At 39.9% G+C, this 20,219-nt stretch overlaps 1 protein-coding gene across 6 annotated transcripts in view; it reads right to left on the bottom strand.

The window, feature by feature from the left end:
- The window catches only part of myo3b (myosin IIIB), a 586,128-nt gene that overhangs the window by 38,912 nt on the left and 526,997 nt on the right, over positions 1–20,219 (bottom strand). For 5 of the 6 annotated variants that reach the window (XM_072579295.1, XM_072579293.1, XM_072579297.1 and 2 more), the window contains 3 exons: positions 6,626–6,735; positions 6,200–6,246; positions 5,845–5,986 (listed from right to left, as the gene is read on the bottom strand). In XM_072579295.1, coding sequence (XP_072435396.1) covers positions 5,860–5,986; positions 6,200–6,246; positions 6,626–6,735 — 284 coding nt within the window. In that variant the 3' untranslated portion in view covers positions 5,845–5,859. The remainder of the gene's footprint in view (positions 1–5,844; positions 5,987–6,199; positions 6,247–6,625; positions 6,736–20,219) is intronic. The other variant, XM_072579296.1, reaches the window with a different exon arrangement.

The raw sequence follows: 20,219 nt of genomic DNA, 5'->3' as shown, positions 1-20,219 counted from the left end.
AAATGACAATAAGATATAGAGATACTGATTGTGTTTCCTTGACTCCATGGAAAAGGGTTTAGTGATGGAGGACTGCTGGGGGAATTGGCAGTCCAATTCCTGGAGGCAGTCAACCATGAACTTCAGTTAAGAGCCCAATCTTCATTCACCAAAACACACTAGTTTCGACAATCAACGTTAAAGGCCCAAACATTTCTTGGTCTTTTTTAAAAACAAGATTGGCAGAATTTTCTTCCTGAACTTTGAGGAATCTTCATGCTTACCTAACTGTCTCAGCAGCATTCAGCTCACTCAACAGGTTGTACAGGCTTGGGATCCACAAATGGTTCTTGTTGGGGCATTGGCACCTAAGGGAAAACTTAGCTGACCCATACTGAAACTGTGGTTGGATTTTAATATTTGAAATAGAGCTTTCACCAGCTCGTTACAGAATTGGCAAAATCCCCACCTCAACTATTTTGAGAGAAGCACTTCATGAGCTAATATTGGACCTTCCTTAGTTAAGGACCTCAGCAGCAGGAAACTGGCCCCAAGAAGTTGCTGGCTAATCAGACACAGGCGGATTCCCATGCCTGTTAGGGCCACCTGGAGCATTGGTAGCTGCTGACAAGACATCCACCAACAGTACAGGATCATTAAGGAGGGCTCTTGTGCTGAGGTGGTAATTTGCCTACCTCTGATCCAGGAGGTTCAGGTTCAGGACCAACCTGCTTCTGAACAGGCTGAAATAGAAAGTATCCAGGATCAGGTCAAGTTGAATTAGGTAGGTGAGTATTGCAGTGTGGGGTTCACATGAGAGGTGGGAAAGGGCAGGAAGATAGACTTCAGAAGAGGAGAAAGTGAGGACTGCAGGTGCTGGAGGTCAGAGTCGAGAGTGTGTGTGCTTCATTGCAGATCAGGCAACATCTGACAGAAAGTTACCTGTACTTCCACAAATGTCATCTTCTATACCTGTTGCACACGATGTGGTCTCCTCTACTTGGGGGAGACAGGACGCCAATTTGCAGATCGTTTCAGAGAACATGTCTGGGACACCCGTACCAACCAACCCCAGCGTTCCATGGCTGAACACTTCAACTCCCCCTCCCACTCCACCAAGGACATGCAGGTCCTGGGCTTCCTCTATCACCAAACCTTAACCACCTGACACCTGGAAGAAGAACAGCTCATCTTCTGCCTTGGGGCCCTGCAACTACACGGGATTAACGTGGATTTCACCAGTTTCTTCATTTCCCCTCCCCCCACCTTATCCCAAGGAAGAAACACATGATTGCAAAAGGATAAGGGGCAGGTCTGATGATTAGACAGAATATAAAGAACAGTAAATGATTCATCACAAGAAAAAACTTAAAGTATATGAAAAAAATGGCTAAAAATGTAAAAATAGCCAGCAAGAATTTCTGCAGTTATTTATAATGAAAAGAATAAGTAAAGTGAATGTTCTGAAGAAGGGTCACTGAACACGAAATGTTGACTCGGTTTTCTCTCCATGGATAATGCCAGATCTGCAGGGTTCTCCAGCAATTTCTGTTTTTAAGTGGAGTGTTGGTCTTCCAGAGGTGAGAATGGGGAATTTATAGTAGATTGATAAGGGAATGAACAAATATTTTGCCTCCATCTGAATGATACAAAAATATTCCAATAAGAGCTGTAAATCAAGCAGTGGGAGAAAGGAATCACTCGGGAAATGATAGAGAAAAAAACTGATGGAGCTGGAAGCTGACAAATCACTAAGTCCAGATGGACTTTATCGTAAAGTTTTAAAAGAAATAGACAAAGATGTAGTGGATGCGTTGGTGTTAACATTCCAAAATTTCCTTGCCTTAGGAAAGGTTCCCTCAGACTCTCCTGTAGCAAATAGAATTCTTCTATTCAAGAATGGAAGGAGACAGAAAACAAAATTCTACAGGCCATTTAGCTTGACATCTGTCATGGGAATATGTGTCACAATCAATCAGTCCAGAAATTATTGCTGTGTGCTTCAAGGACTCAAAGTAATCAAGAAGTGACAGCATGGTGTTGTGAAAAGGAAATCGTATTTAACCAAATTATTGAAGTTTTTTGAAGAATAAATGATGCACTTGATAAAGTTGGGCCTGTAGTAGCCCTGTACTTGGACTTCCAGAAGGCATTTGACAAGGTTGAACATAAAAAGTTAGAGTGAAAAGTAGAAACTTATGGTGGAGGCGTTAATATATTAGTATGGAAAGAAGAATAGATGGCAGGCATAACACAGAGAGCATGCATAAATTAATTTCTTTTGATTGGCAGAATGTGATGAGTAGAGAGCTGCAGGTGTCTCTGCTGGGTCTTGGTTTTCAGTAATTTATATCAATGACTTAGTGAAGGCATCATAGCTACATTTGGAGACGACACAAAGAATAGTAGGAAAGTATGTTAGGAAGAGGACATAGGATGCAGATGAATATAGGTAGGTTAAGTGTACAAAACTCTGGTGGACTGATCATAAAATGGGAAAACGTGAAGTTGATTATTTTGGCAGGAAGGATTTAAAAACCTACTATTTAAATGGAGAATGACTGCAGAATTCTGAGTTGCAGAGGGGCCTAGATGTTCCACTGTATGAGTTACAGAAACCTAGTATGTAGCTACAGCCTGTATTAAGAAGATGAATGAATTGTTATCCTTTACTACCAGAGAAGTTGAAACCATAAGCATGGATATTTTCCTTCAGTTACATAGGGAATTGGTGAGGCAGTATCTCAAATACTGAGTACAGTTTTGGTCTTCTTATTTAATAGTGGATTAAATCCTTTAGAAGCAATTCATAGGAGGTTGATCTGGAACTAGAAACAGTTGGACAGACTGGGCTCGTTTCCACTGAAATTTAGACAAGTGATGGGTGATTTGATTAAAGTATTGATTAAAGTGATTTGATTAAAATATTAAAGATCCTGAATTGGCCTAACAAGGTAGATGTGGAAAAAATGTTTCTTATTGTGGGTGAATCCAGAACATGGTGAACTGTTGAAAAAAGACAACTGCTCATTTCAGTACAAGGTGAAGAAAATTGTTTTTTTTTAATCTTGGAGGGATGGTTAACTTTAGAGCTCTGCCTCAGATGGCAGTGTACGTGGAGACATTGAATATGTTTGAGGTGGAGGTAGAAAGGTTCTTGTTAGGAAGAGGAATCAAAAGTTATTATGGGGGAGATGGAAAGTGGAATTTGAAATTGATCAGCCACAATTTTATTGAATGGCATTGCACACTCAAGGGGCTGAAATATCTAATTCATATATTTGTATTATATTTAGACACCTAATAACTTTGGACATCAAGAGAAAATTTTATCCCATAGGATGGGAAGCAAGCTGAAGAAATAACTTTATAAAAAGAAAGAGACATACATACATACAAGCTTTGTTTCATTTTAACTTGCATGATATAAATTAAGTACATTCTAATTTAAAAATCACTGTGGAACTTGCAAAGTAGCTGCTAAAATTCACACTAATTTAGTGTGCCTTTCTGAAAGGAATAAGTGCATTTACAGTCCATGTTGCAGTTGTGTACACAACTGTGTGATTATTTGTACACACATTCAAGCAAGTTACTGTGCTGATCTGTTGCAGCTGATTGGGAAAGAGAAAGAAGACTCCTGTGGAAGTGTGGGAGAAGTTGGCTTGGCTGATTCTTCCAGCAAGTAATTTTTTTTTATGACATGGGCAAATTATATTTTTTCTTTGTATAGTTTGAAACAATCCTATGAATTTTTTCCAACAAAAATTGTTAATAAACTATAAGAAATATACCACTGATAAGAATTTTAATTTGCATGCTTTCAAGCTACAAACTGCATTAGGAATTTCAGAAACTATTAATTCCTTCAAAGTGATATTCAACTTAACTGGCTGCAGTTCATTAGATTGTAAAATACACCATGCAACAAAACTAGTCTAAAAACTGTATACATTGAAAATATATGTATTAATAGCAGCACACAATTTAGTTTTGTACTTATCAAATGAATTATATCACTTAGAGATTAGAAAACAGTTCTAAATAAATTTCAAAAATATACTCAGAAAATTGTCTAAAATAAATCTTCCTACTTCAACTTTGAAAATTCCAAACATGAACTAATTAAAATTCCTTAATTTGTAGTTATTGAGGTAAAAATGCTTGTACATTATAAAAGACCCCAGCTGTGTTTCTGAAAATGAGGGACGTATGCAAAGTTCTGCAAATCAAATGTAGAATTGCTGAGACTTGAAATAACAACATATAGAAAGCTATGTGTTGGAGTTCCTGGTCCTGGTCACTGAGTGAGTGCTGCAGTATTACATTTGGTTTGCAGGCAACTATGCAAATTCTATATTTCCAGGACCTGGTAACAGGAAAAAAATGAAGGAAGGAATTTACATTTATATAGCACCTTTCAAAGCTGGTGTTTCCAAAATTAAACTGCAAACATTTATGGGATATCATCTGAGTACATTTTTTGAGGCTGGTTTGAAGTCCATCAAAATCTTTGGACCAATACATTATTTTTGAAATGTTGTTAATGTCAAATTAACAAATGCATAGTTAAGTTGTGTTCAGCAATATTCAACAATAATAAATGATCAAGTTCACTGGTGTGAACTCAAGATCAACTTAAACTAGATCACTGGAAAAGTGTGCTGCTCTTCTTTGTGAAGTTTCCATGTTTTTTCAAACAAACAAGGGCTTGGCTTGATGTTGCATCTGATTAACTTGGGCTTCACAATACAACTTTCCTTCTAAAGCTAATCTAGAAATAACTTCTGCTGACAAGACACAAAAGAAAAGTGTTCTATTACCCAATCTTGAATATCTCATCCTAATGAGTCCAAACAAATTGTTAAACAAGCCCAAAGATTTATTTAATGTAGCTTATTTATGCAGTTTCAAGTTGTACAAAATAGTTTTTTAAAAGATCACCAGAAATGGAAGTGTATAAATGTGTAAATTGCAGAATAATTTTATGTTTGGAAGGTGTATGCATTCCAGCTGAATTATTTCCAGTAATGCACTGACCGTAGCAGGCACACATCATGACCTGGAGGCATCAAAGGACACCTGGACAGCCCATTTGTTACTCCGCAAGCCAACACCACAAACATAAGAGGCTTCCATGCTGTTCCCTAAACCCATGCTGAGCTACTAGGGGAAATTTCCTTTAATGACAGGTGGGCAAAGTTAGATTTATTACCTGCTGTAACTTAGACTGCTATTCGAAATAAACCACAATTTTATAGCCCCTACCTAAAGTAAATAATTAGTTTATTCGGAATAGAAAAGAGATATAGCTTTTCCCAAGCTTTCCTAAAATTATCATGTTGAGAAATACTGCAAGGATTTGTGCATAATAAAGGACTGGTTCTAATCTATTCATGGGTTATTGAAGTTGGTTATTAGCCTTCAAATTTTCCAGTTATATTACAGTGTTTAATGCAAAACATGTTAAAGTATGGACTACTTTAGTGCTCAGTTTGTTAGTAAATTAATGCTGAAATTGAGTAAAAACTCATAGATCAATATTGAGAATATTTGGATACTTGCAAACAGAATTAAAATCCCACAAAGTTTGGATTTGGATGAATTGGATGAATTGGCAAGAACATGCAGAATTATTTTTAAATATCACCTGCAGACCACTTCATATAATTAGGTCTCAGCATATAGCTTTTGTCCCCCTTTACAGAGAAAAATAACAATGACTAATGAACTGTTTTTCAGAGATTATTTGACACTTATTTCTCAAACCATTCCATTGTTTATTCTAACAGATTGTTGACAAAACTGAACCATGAAAAATTGACTTGTCAGATTTTACTGCAAGATATCAAATCATTAAATTACCTACAGAATCCATGTTTAGCTATGAGTAAAGGATCCCCTTGGAATAGGAGGAGGGTTCAAGGTATCATCTTCCTCAGCGACAGGCTCAATAGATGACAGTGATTTGTAATATTCATCTTCAATGTCCAGCACTTTGATTTGACTGTAATAATGAAAAAAATAGTTGACTTATCAGCACACAAAATAAAGCTTTTCACAGAAAGGGCTGTCTGTTAACATGTCAATCACACTATTTTAACTAAAATAAACAGTTTGCTTTATTTAGAGTCTTTATTTTTTGAAGTATAAAGATGCAACAATCTATAACACAATAGTTTGTTTTTATTTACTGGAAAAAAACTAAGTATCTGTTTACCCAAGTTTTCTTGGCTTTCTTTTACTCCCTTGGTATTCTAGGATTCCCTGTGGAGAAGGCCAAGAACACACAGTCAACAGCAGAGCAGCAAGTCGTTAATTTTTAATTCAAAGTGATTTTGTGTTGAATGCAAGCAGATGCTGATAATATCAGAAGTCACAGCATAATTTTTTTGATCAAAGAGCTCAAGTGAGCCTGATGAAGCATGCATCATGCTTGGCTTTGATAAACCACATCAATTATTCACCGTGACGGCAGACATCCTGACATGAAAGCAACAGATAAAGAGCATAAGCACATGTTCACTAAGACAGACAGAAGAAGAGCATGGGGGTGGGGCTGGAGAGGTTGGGGCAGGTATTTATAATGGTATTATCATCTGGACCCAAAGTCAGCAAAAGAGCTTTATTGCTACTTTGAACTCACATTTAACTGGTTATAATACAGGCTGTCCTCAGGGCTGCTCAGCATTTTGGGCTGCTGCATTCGTCGACGAGGTGTTCTCAACTGTCTTTTTTCTATTTCCTTTCCTGATCCTGAAACATTAAATTATAGTGTTAACCATTGAATAATCCAGAGCCATGTCCATTGTCAACTACTAATGTCTTCCTATATTTTCCTGTCTTCCACAGCTCAGTATTCATTTAAATCCCCAATATTAACGCTTGCAGTGCTAAGCAATTATAACAACTTAGGTTCCAAGAAAAGACATTAAATGATTTCATGCACAATGCTAAATATTTTCCTGTATTTCTATTTAATTACAGGTCATTACAGGTTTTGTAAACTCCTAGTTTCCACAAATCATTTTTGTGAAACTTCCTTTGATGTTTAGATACAGTCCACAATTCCTTAGCAGCTGTATTCAGATCTCTGCAATCAGATGTTTTAAGTGCATACAGAAAATAACCTGAATGCTGGGTTTTACTCCCTCCCACCTGGGAAATGTCACCCTCTCTCTCATACATGCAGTCGACACTTGACAGGGCAACAGCAAAGTGAACACCCTAGCACCAGATATGATTCCGAATGATACAGGACACCAAACCAAAACAGGCAATGTCCCAGGTGACATTGGTGCCACAAGTGAAAACAGACGTGTTTTATGACAAGTATAGACTAAATGGCTCAGCCCACCCACATAGGAATCAAAGTAATATTATTCCAGATAGTCTGTACATGCCTTGCAAGTCAATCTTGGCACTATTCAAAGATTACCAGAAGTTCTCCTGTGTCTTAATCAATATTTATCCCTCAACCAATATCACTAAAACATATTAGATGGTCATTGCTGCAACTATCATCAACAAAGTGACTATTGCATTTCTCCAGATTATAACTGTGACTACATTTCAAAAGTAATTCATGGCATAGAACCACTTTGCACTCAAAGGTGTTTAAAGAAATACTGTGTATAAGTGGCACCCGTAAATGTATCCTGAAGTACAATTGCATAACTTCCAGTTGAACCACTTTATAAATGGAACAAAGCTAAAGGGGTCAGAGCTCACTGTAGCAGGAATCTGTAAATGGATATCACTGCATAGTTCAACAACTCGCCAACGTTGTAGGATAAGTAAGTAATGTCACAGGACTAATAATCTAGACCCCCAGGCTAATGTTCAGGGATCATGGGCTTGAATCCTACCATAGTAGATTATGAAACTTGAATCCAGTGAAAAAAATCTGGAATTTAAAAACTTGGTATTGATTGCCATTGAAAAGCTCATTTGCTTCATAATGTCTTCAGGGAAGGAAATCTGCCATCCTTAACTGATCTGGCCTACATTTGACTTCAGGTGCATAGTGGTGTGGTTGGCACTTAACAGCTCTCTGGGAAATTAGGGGCAGGCAATAAGTGCTGACCTAGTCAGTGATGCCCACATTCCATGAAAAAATATATTTTTAAAAGAAGGTGAATCCTCATGGCTGCTTATCCTGTTGTGTGGTAGGTTTTCTGCCACCATCTGCTTTCCCAGTAGAGATATAGCTTGCCTGCTTAGAAAACCACTTGGTAATCTAACATGAAAAGGCTCTTGTCTTAAATAAGATGTAGTTTATTGTATGCTAGCAAATAAGTACAAGTTACATTAATATGATAGACACTGGTACAGAGACTGAGGAAGTCGCAGCTGGCAGCATGGTGACTCAGTGGTTAGCACTGATGCCTAACAGCACCAAGGACCCAGATTCAATTCCACCCTCGGGTGACTGTCTGTGTGGAGTTTGCATGTTTTCCCCATGGTTACATGGATTTCCCTCAGATACTCCAGTTTCCTCCCATAGTCCAAAATGTGCAGGTTAGGTGGATTAGCCATACTAAATTGCCCATGGTATCTAGGGATGTGTAGGTTAAAGAGATGAGCCATGGGGGTTGCAGGCATAGGGTATGGGGATGAGTCTGGATGAGATGCTCTTCAGAGAGCTGGTGTGGACCTATTGTGTCGAATGGCCTGTTTCCACACTGTAGGGATTCTATGGCAAGTCTTTCCTCTTTGAGATGCTGAGCTGTTCTCTCCCAAAGTCCACATATCATGATGTAATTGGTGGTGCTTAATATATTGCTCAGTGTTAACTATCACTAACCCTTACACCTATTTTCCCAAAGCTTTTATTTACATTATTAATTTTATTCATTTGCATGTAAAATTTCATTTACCACTACCTTTATGATCCCACTCCAGGTCTCAGAGGGATCAAAAACAAGAAGACTGGAGATTTCACTATTCCCTTAGAACATGTGCTCTGTCAAAGTGGAAAAGTGGTTAGTGTCTGGTTTGAAGACTGTTTACTTTGTTTATTTTCTTGAAGTCCATTTAAACTGGATAACCTTTTCCCTCTTGGAGTTTCTTTGCTGAGGACATCTTTCCTGCTGAACCAGGCAATTGCTCCTTTGTAATATCGGGAAGACTTTTAATCTCATGAATTTACTTCATGAAAGATGGCTGCCCTGTTGAGCCAGACATTCTTCTTTCTGCAGTATTTTGGATTTCTGAACCAGGCAACTTCTTCTTGAACTGTGTCCTGAATCTGTGGACATTGGTCATTCCATTTCAATGGTAGCTTCCTTGGAGTTAGATGCTTCACAGTTTAAATCACATAGTAAGCCTATGCTGAAGCATATAGACTCTTTACTTCAACTTACTGCTTCATGTTCCATGGACCTTCAACAATTGTAGTCTTAGAGTCATAGAGTCACAGAGATGTGCAGCACGGAGACAAACCCTTTGGTCCAACTCGTTCATGCCAACCAGATATCCTAAATTATTCTAGTCCCATTTGCCAGCATTTGGCCCATATCCCTCCAACTCCTTCCTATTCATATACTCATCCAGATGCTGTTTAAATGTTGTAATTGTACCAGCCTCTATGACTTACTCTGGCAGCTTATTCCAAACACATAATACCCTCTGCTTGAAAAAGGTGTCCTTTAGGTTCCTTTTAAATCTTTCCCTTCTCACCTTAAACCAATGTCCTCTAATTTTAGACCTCCTACTCTTGGGAAAAAGAACTTGATGATTCAACCTATCCATGCCCCTCATAATTTTACAAACTTCTAGAAGGTACCCCTCAGCCTCCAATGCTTCAAGGAAAATAGCCCCAGACTATTCAGCCTCTCCCTATAGCTCAAACCCTCCAATCCTGGCAACATTGATGCAGATCTTTTCTGAACCTTTTCAAGTTTCACAATATCTTTCCTAAAGCAGAGAGACCAGAATTGAACTCAGTTCAAAAATACATTGTCTGTTTGCCCTATCCATACCCCTCATGATTTTATAAACCTCTATGAAGTCACCCCTCAGCCCCCGACACTCCAGGGAAATCAGCCCCAGCTATTCAGCCTCTCCTTAAAGCTCAAGTCCTCCAACCATGGCAAAATCCTTTTAAATCATTTCTGAATCCTTTCAAGTTTCACAACATCCTTTTGATACGAAGGAGATCAGAATTGCATGCAATATTCCAAAAATGGTCTGCCAATGTCCTCAATGCTTTTACCAATAAAAGAAAGCATACCAAATGCCTTCTTCACTATCCTATCTACCTGAAACTCCACTTTCAAGGAGCTATGAACCTGCATTTCAAGGTCTCTTTGTTTAGCAACACTCCCTAGGACCTTACCATTAAGTGTATAAGTCCTACTAAGATTTGCTTTCCCAAAACGCAGCATCTCACATTTATCAAAATTAAACTCCATCTGCCACTCCTCAGCCCATTGGCCCATCTGATCAAGATCCCATTGTAATCTGTGGTAACCTTCTTTGCTGTCCATTACACCTCAAATTTTGGTGTCATCTACAAACTTACTAACTACACCTCCTATGTTATCCAAACCTTTTACATAAATGACAAAATGTAGTGGACCCAGTACCAATTCTTGTGGCACTCCACTGGTCGCAGGCCTCCAATCTGAAAACCAATGTTCCAACAACACCCTCTGTCCCTCAGGATTCCCTCCAATAACTTGCCCACTGCTGATGTCAGGCTCACTGGTCTATAGTTCCCTGGCTTGTCCTTACCACCTCTCTTAAATAGTGGCACAACATTAGCCAACCTCCAGTCTTCCAGCACCTCACCTGTGACTATCGATGATACATCTCAAATATTGTGTACAGTTTTGGACTCCTTATTTAAGGAAGGGCGTAAACATAGTGGAGGTGGTTCACAGACATTTTACTTGATTGATATCTGAAATGAGCAAGCTGTCTTATAAGGACAGCTTGGACAAGCTGTGCTTGCTTCCACTGGAATTTAGAAGAATAAAAGAGTTTTGTTGATCAATCCTGGACTAGAGGGTCATGTTTTAAAATTAGGGGTCAATCATTTAGGATAGATATGTGGAGAATTATTTTTCTGTCAGAGGATTGTGCAATATACAACATACAACTCAACACAGCAGAGGAACAGGCCCTTCAGCCCACCAAGCCTGTGCCAATTCCTGTTCCTTATTTAGACCCACTACTTATTTTCCATATGTGGTTTCTATTCCTCTGTTCACCTCCCATTGATGTGTCTATCAAGAAACACCTGAAACGTTGCTAACATGTCTGCTTCCATCAGCTCCACAGGCAGTGCATTCCAGGCTTCCCCACACTTCTCCTTTAAACTTGCCCCTCTCATACTGAACTGTGCCCTCTTGTAGTTGAAATTCCCACCTTGGAAAAAAAACTATTACTGTTCACCCTGTCTATGCCCCTCATAATTTTGTAGACCTCCATCAGGTCAGCTCTCAACCTCTTTCTTTCCATGAAAGTAATCTGAGTTTATCCAATCTCACCTCATAACTAAAATCCTCCAGACCAGGCAACGTCCTGATATACCTTCCCTGCACCCTTTCCAAAGCATCCCCGTATTTCTGGCAGCATTACGACTAGAACTGCAAGCAATATTTCAAAACATGGCCTAACTAATGATTTATACAGCTGCAACATAACTTGCTAACTTTTACAGCATGTTGTATGCCTTCTGGACCACTTTATCCACCTGTGTTGCCACTTTCAGGGATCTGTGGACCTGTAAGCCCAGATCCCTCTGTACGTCAATGCTCCTAAGAGTTCTGCCATTTATTGTATAATTTGAAATTGAATTTTATCTTCCAAAATGCATCACCTTGCACTTATCCGGATTAAACTCCATCTGCCATTTCTCTGCCCAAATCTGGAATCTATATCCTGTTATATCCTTTGAGAATCTCCTCACTACCTGCAATTTCACCAATTTTTGTGTCATCCACAAACTCCACTCAAAGTGCCAAATGGTCGACATTTGCTCCTACTTGTATGGTTGAATGTACATAGGGAAGCTTTTTAAACAGTTGTTTGGAATAAAATTAGTGGTCATATCACATGGAAAAAAGGTTGCTTGATTAGGAAGTACCAACATGAATTTCTGAAGGGGAAATCATGTTCAACTAACTTGCTAGAGATTTTTAAAGAGATAATCAAAAAGACTCAATGAGTCTACTTCCTAATCAAAATTGGTGAAATTGCGGCTAGTGAGGAGATTCTCAAAGGATATAACAGGATATAGATTTCCAGATTTGATGTGGCATAAATTTTCATCTGTCAGGTGTTCAATGCATTGCCACACAATATACTTGTTAAAAAAGTTATACATATTATAATAAAATGGTCAGAACCAACATGGATACAAAATTGCCTGATTGATAGAAAAGAGACAGTAATGGTCAATGCATATTTTTCAGGCTAGAGTAAAGTTTGTTGTGGAGTTCCCCAGCAGTCAATATTGAGACTCTTGCCCTTCCTATATATATTAGCTATCTATTTCTTGGTGTGCAGAGACAATTTCAAAATTTGTGGATAATAAAAACTTGGAGGCAGTATAAACTGACAAAAGGACATCAACAAAATGGTGGAGTGAGCAGATATTTGGCAGGCAATGTTTAATACAGTGAAGAATAAGTTGATGTTTTTGGTATGAAGAACATGGACAGACAAAATAAAGCAAAGGATACAATTCTAAAAGGAATGCAGAGGCAGAATGACCTTCATGTACATGTGCACAGATCATTGAAGGTAGCAGTATAGTTGCCGAGAGCAGTAAATAAAGCAGACAGCATTCTAGGCTTTATTAATAGGCACATGAACAACAAGAGCAAGAAGGTGATGCTGAACCTGTATAAGACATCTGTTAGGCCTCAACTGGAGTACAGTTCAGGGTACCACACGATAGAAGGGTGTGACCGCATCGGAGAGAGTGCAGAAGAGATTTACAAAAGTGGTCCCAGGGATGAGAAACTTCAACTGTGATGATGGATTGGAGATGTTGGGACTAGTCTCCTTGAGAGAGGAGGTGGGATAGAAGTCATCAAGATCATGAAGGGGTGGATAGAGTACATGGGGAGAACCTTTTTTAAGTATCAAGGATGAAAAGGCACAGATCTAAAGTGATTTGCAAAAGAAACATTTGTGATACCAGAAAAATCATTTTCACATAACAATCATCTGAGATGTATTGTCTGGCAGTGTGATGGAATCAGGTTCATTTGAGGCTTTGAAGATGCCATTGGATGATTATTTGAATAAAACCTATGTGCAAAGATATGGGGGAAAGACAGGAGAATGGTTAAGTTAAGCAATTCATTTGGAGAGCCAGTGCAGATCTGAATGACATCCTTCCGCAACATGACATGTCTGTGAAACTGTGATAAATGTACGTACACAACATCCTCCTGAAGTGAAAGTGATTAACCAGATCTCCATCACGTACCAGCACATATCTATCTGAGCACACTCAGAATGTGCTCATTGCTAAGTACCAGATTTTTGCCTCTTTCTCCTTCCTTCCACACAATGTCAATGAATGGTGACACATTCTCAGTCTCTGTTCTGTTCCTCTCATATTGATGAAGCCTATTATTTTTGGCTGGCCAACCACCATCTCTTTATTAATAGCATTTAACAAATTTCTTACACCAGGGTAACTAATTTCAATGAATTCTGTCATCACATTGGGATCCGCCATGATCTAGAAAGTCCTATGAAATCTTGTCCTAGTAATTCTTTCATTGGTTATTCCATGATTAGCTGATCCTTAGCTGAAAGGTAATTGCCCAATTTAATATGGCTGATTCTTCCTTATCCAGTCTTTTTTGACTTTAACTGTTTTGAGTCCTTCTAGCATTTGAAGATGATTCAGTTCAAAACATGTATTCATTCTAAAGAGTTGAGAATTCTTGACTATGGGGTATGTATAAGTTTTCTACTTTCTGACATGTCTTGTGTTGCAGAGTTTCTTCTAAGAAATCTTTAGTCTTTAGAGTTATATCTCCTGGACATTGTAGTTTCACTGACGAAAAAGATTATTCAGCTTACAGTTAGTAAGATGCCTATTGGCATAAATATCTTATGGCTAAAAGCCAAGTCTGAATCATCTATTCCCCCTTGGAATACCTTTAGCTTTTCTTCTGTTGTAGCCTGTTGCTCTCGGAGTCTTTTGTAACATAGTATTTTACAGATAAAATGTTTGTTTTTAGTAGCTGCAATCTGTTTGTGGCTGTGAGGTTTCCTTGCTCCAATGTTGACGATGGCTGTTAGTATCTAGTCACTCAGTAAAGTTTCCTGTGCTCTTAATGGCTTTAGTGGATGAATTCTCCTTCTGTAATTCTATGTAATAATCCCCATTACTTTCTTTTTTTCTGGATGAGTCCCAGTTCGTGCCATAAATAAATGCTACATGCTTTTACTATGGTTTATGTAGTAGATCTCCCTCCTCTTGCAGCCTCAACAGGCTTTGAACATTTTTCTTCAATTAGAATTTGCCTGCCTAGGTTGCCAAATAATTCCTTTATTGCTTTAATTCTGGCTTTGTGATTTGCTCAAGTGTGAGACCTTGTTTTATATTGTTTTGTTGTCCTTGATTTCCCTGATTGTAATGGTTTGCTTGTTATGGTAGCAACACTCAATCTGAAAACTACAGACTTTGCATATTTCCAGCTTTACCAGTCTGTAAATAGCAACACTTCTTTGAAGCGTTCTCCTTTCTCATGGAGCCTCTGATATTTGTTGGCACTCCAGCTCAACCTCAAGTCTGCAATGATCCTATTGATCATCAGGGAGGTGGTGCTGTAATGGTAATGATACTGGACTAGTAATCCAGACCGCTAGGATAATGTCTGGGGACATGGGTTCACATTTCACCATGACAGATGGCAAAATTTAAAATCCATGTAAATCTGGATTACAATTCCAGCCTATTTTCAACCATGTAACCACCGCTGTTTGTCGTAAACTTATCTGGTTCACTTGTTCTTTGGGAAAGGAACTCTGCCATACCCACCTGTTCTGGGCTACGTGTGTCTCCAAATCAACACCAATGAGCCTGACTCTTAACAGACCTCTGGGTAGTTAAAGATGAGCAATAAATGCTGTCCAAGACAATGACACCCATATTCCATTAACTAAAATAAATGCAGTCTGTGACTGCCTTGGTGTGATGAGATTCCAACTCCACGGGGCGCCTAGCTCATCCTTGCTGTTGCATATCTCTTATCAGATTGGGACTCATTCTGCTATTGTTTGTAGATTCTGCCATATTCAATCCTGCCACAATGTTCTCTGCTATAAATTAAGTTATATATTTATCCAAAATTCAAAGCATAAGAGTCAAAAATTGCCTTGTAATATATCTCAAGTATCAGCTTAGCTTAGCCTGCAACATTCTTAGTTAGGTTAAAATTCAAACTTATAACCTCAATACCTAAATTAGGTTGTGTAGAGCAGAGGAAATGCCACATTGTAGTAAGTGCTCTCTCTTGCATGAAGTGCTTGAATAAGGCCTCCCTCTTTCTGTTTCCATGATTCAGGTGGGCTTAGAGGACCTCATGGTTCTAGTTGAAGGGCAAGAATTCTTCTATAATTCTGCACAAGAATTTAATTTTATTCTATAATCCACATCTTAAATATTTGTAGGGAATTTTATCCTATCATAATGAGCTGGAGAACCAGGAACAGGACAGGGTGGAGTCTAAATTCTGGAAAATCTGAAATTGGACTACAGGAGGTAGTTGTCTGATGAGACTTTGTGGCATCAGGTAAATCATGTGCAAGGCAGCCTCCTGCTGGCTACCACCTACACTCAACCCCAACACCAATCCACCCACCCTCTCCCACAGCCCTTCATGATGAACATCACTTGGAAGAAACACTAAGGATGACAAGGATGCAGAGTGTATTCGGTGGGGCGGGATGGTTGGGGCAGAAGGGTAGGAGGAAGGACTTCGATCTCTAATGCCAGGAGTGGCTCACAATTTCTGAACTGACCAGGTCCTAAAGGTCCCAGCTAGTATAATAGATCAGTGGCAGGAATAATAGAATCATATCATAAAATCCTTACAGTGTGGAAACAGACCCTTTGGCCCAACAAGTTCATACCAACTCTCCAAAGAGTAACCCACCCAGACCCATTCCCCTACCCTATTATCCTATATTTACCCCTGAACAATGCAACTAACATACACATCCTTGAACACTATGGGAAATTAATACTGGTCAATTCACCTAACCCCCGTACATCTTTGGATTGTGGGAGGAAACTGGAACACCCGGAGGAAACTCACGCAGACATTGGGGAGAATGTGCAAACTCCACACAGACAGTCGCTCGAGGCTAGAATCGAACCCGGGCTCCTTGGTGCTGTGAGGCAGCAGTGCTAACCGCTGAGCAACCATGCCACCCCAAGGACGTGAAGGAAAACCTACTTGGCCTGCTCCTCACTAAACTACCTGCTGGAGAGGCATCTGTCCATTACAGTATTGGCCAGAGTGATCAGCACACAGTCGTTGTGAAGCCAAGGTCCTGCCTTCACAGCGAGGATACCTTCCATCATGTTATGTGGCACGATCATCATGGCAAATGGGGCAGATGCAGGACAGATCCATCAACTCAAAACTGGGGATCCATGTTTTGTTGTTGACTATCAGCAGCAGCAGAATTTTATTCAATCACAATCTGTAAATTTGTGGCCTGGCATTTTTGCAATGTATCAATACCATCATGTTGGGGGATCAGCACTGCCCAGTGAAGAACATGGGAGTGTGTGCATTTCGGGGACTCCAACTCATACATAAAAACAGGATGTCAATCTTCTGAGCTACAATACTGAGTTACTTGCAGGTAGAACACTGAAAACAGCAATATGATTAGCAGAGCTAAACAACCCCACAACCAAAAGATCAGATCTTTATGTCACTTGCCCCACCAAGAAAAATGCAAGCAACTAATTTCCTTTGTGAAGAGAGCTAGAGTGTGTTACAGAGCTATGCTATGACTCTGTTCACTTTGAAAATCATGAATACAAACATACTTAGAATACTGTCTTCAATTCTGAAAAAAATGTTCGAAGAAAGATTGTGCAGCTATTGAAGGTTATAGAATACAGAAAACAGAATTGCTGCGAAGATGGAAGGATGGAATTATGAAAAATGATTATATAAATTGGGCATGTTCTGAGTGGAAAGGAAGGAGAAGAAGTACTTTAATTGTTGTTAGGGTTTTAAAGAGACTTGGGTGATTAAGGTACATGACAATCCCAGAAAGGAACATAGAGCAAAACAATAGTAGACTCATCACATTTTAAGGGCATTTAAATGGTCATTGGATAAACATATGGATGAAAATGGAATACTGTCGGTTATATGGGCTTCAAATTGGTTCCACAGGTTGGTGCAACATCGAGGGCCGAAGGGCCTGTACTGCGCTATAATATTCTATATTCTATGTTCCGGGGATAGGAAAATGCAAAGCATGATTAATCCAAAATTTAAAAAAAAACTGAAAGAACTTCAGATGTTGGAAATCAGAAACAAAAACAGAGATTGCTGGAAAATCTCAGGTCTGACAGCATCTGTGGGGAGAAATCAGAGTAACATATTGGGTCCAGTGACTCAGAACTGATGCGAGCTCAGAAAAAGTTGTTTTTTATACAGAAGAAAGGGGGTGGGTGGGGGTGGGGGACGTGGGGGCAGTGGTAAGGACTCAACAAAAGGTGGAGATCGAGCCCGAAGACAGCGAGGAACATTTGGACAGACAAAGGAGTGGATTATAGTCAGCCTAGGAGAATGAATGGGAACGCAATGGCCAAGTCTAGACTATTAATTGAGAGATCCAGATAACGTTCTGGGGTTCCAGGTGAAAATCCTGTCATGGCAGATAGTGGAATTTGAGTTCAATAAAGAAAAATTAAAACGTGGAATTACAAATCTACTGATGACCATAAAATCATTGTCGATTGTTGGAAAAACCCATTCAGAGAAGGATATCTGCCAGCCTCATGTGGTGTGGCCTACATGTAACACTAGACCTACAGCAATGTGCTTGACTCTCAATTGCCCTCTGAAGTGGTTTAGCAAGCCATTCAATTGTATGAATCTGATAAAGTCTCACAGAAATGAAACCAGATAGATCATCTGGCATCGACCTTGGCACCGGAAAAGACAACAGCAGAAACAGCCCTGTTGACCTGGGGGCTAGTGCCAAAACTGGGAGAACTGTCTCACAGACTAGTCAAGAATCAGCCTGGTATAGTCATACTCACTGAATCATATAGCGTCATAGAGTCATAGAAATGTACAGCACGGAAACAGACCCTTCGGTCCAACTCGTCCATGCCGACCAGATATCCCAACTTTATTTCATGCTCAGAAAACATCCTATTTTTAAAGGCTGGATTCCAGAGATCAATGCTTGTCCTTAAGAGCCATGGATAGAAGCAATCTCACCCTCCAACCAGCTGCTTCCTGAGACCTTTGTGCCACCTCCACCTGCTTCTGCTCATTTGCTCTCTGTGCTTCACCGAGTGCACTGTTCACAAGCTTATAATTGCTGTTCTAGGCTGAGAAAAGACATGCTTCATTTTGCCGCACAGCATAGCTGAGTGAGTCATACAAGTGCATGCTGGAAAATACTCAGCATTGCACACAGTCAGATTCTGGTATTTTGGGAATTGCCAGCACAGATGTAGTTGTTACCCCTCTTCAGCTGACAGGATAATAGCTCTCAGAACAATATCACAAGGTTTGTCACAAGATTGAGGTCTCTGAGAATATGTATTAACAAACATTCTGAAATGTATAAAAGACTATTTTATTGGTAAATTTATTCCTGTTATTGTAAAATAAATTTTTAGAGTCATAGAATACAGCATGGAAACAGACCCTTCGGTCCAACCTGTCCATGCCGACCAGATATCTCAAATCAATCTAGTCCCACTTGCCAGCAATCAGCCCATATCCCTCCAAACCCTTCCTATTCATATACCCATCCAAATGCCTCTTAAATGTTGCAATTGTACAGACAATGTCCGAATCACCACCATCACCAACCCTGGATATGTCCTGTCTCACCAGAAGGACAGATCCAGCAGAGGTGGCAGCACAGTGGTATACAGTCAGGAGGGAGTTGCTCTGGGAGTCCTCAAGATTGACTCCAGACCCCATGAAGTCTCATGGCTTCAGGTAAAACATGGACAAGGAAACCTCCTGTGGGCTACCATGTACTGTCCTCTCTCAGCTGATGAATTGGTACTCCTCCATGTTGCACAACACTTAGCGGAAGTACAGAGGGTGTTAAGGGCAAAAAATGTAGCCTGAATGGGAGACTTTAATGTCCACCACCAAGAGCGGCTTGGTAGCAGAATTGCTGATTGAGCTGGTCGGGTCCTAATGGACATAGCTGCTAAACTGGGCCTGTGGTAGGTGGTGAGGGAACCAATATGAGGGAAAAACATACTTGGCCTCATCCTTACCGATCTGCCAGCTGCAGAAGCATCTGTCCATGACAGTATTGGTAAGAGTGACCACCTCACAGTCCTTGTGGAGAGAAAGTCCCACTTTCACAATGAAAATAGCCTCCATTGTGTTGTGTAGCACTATCACCGTGCTAAATGGGTTAGACTTCAAACAGATCTAGCAACTCAAGGCTGGACATCCACGAGGTGCTGTGGGCCATCAACAGCAGCAGAATTGTGATCCAGCACAATCTGTAACCTCATGGCATATCCCCCACTCAACCAGTACCATCAAGCCAGATCAACCTTGGAACAATGGAGACTGCAGGAGGGCTTGCCAGGAGCAGAAGCAGGCATAGTTCAAGATGTGGTGTCAACCTGGTGAAGCCACCAGACAGGACTACTTGCATTCCAAGCAGCATAAGCAGCAAGTGATAGACAAAGCTAAGCAATCCCACAATCAACACAACAGATCTAATCTCTGCAGTCCTGCCATATCCAGTTGTGAATGGTGGTGGATGATTAAACAAGTCACTGGAGGAGAAGGGTCCACAAATATTCCCATCCTCAATGATGGAAGAGCTCAGCACATCAGTGCAAAAGATAAGGCTGAAGTTTTTACAGCAATCCTCAGCCAGAAGTGCGAATTAGATGATGCATCTGAGCCCTCTCCAGTGGTCCCCAGCATTATTACAGACACCAGCCTTCAGCCAATTTGATTCACTCCATGTGATATCAATAAACAGTTGGAGGTACTGGATACTGCAAACGCTATGGG

The sequence above is a fragment of the Chiloscyllium punctatum genome, chromosome 10, assembly GCF_047496795.1.
Source record: "Chiloscyllium punctatum isolate Juve2018m chromosome 10, sChiPun1.3, whole genome shotgun sequence".
Lineage (NCBI taxonomy): Eukaryota > Metazoa > Chordata > Chondrichthyes > Orectolobiformes > Hemiscylliidae > Chiloscyllium > Chiloscyllium punctatum.
Note: the sequence above shows the minus strand (reverse complement) of the source record. Positions and strands in the feature narration are given on the sequence as shown.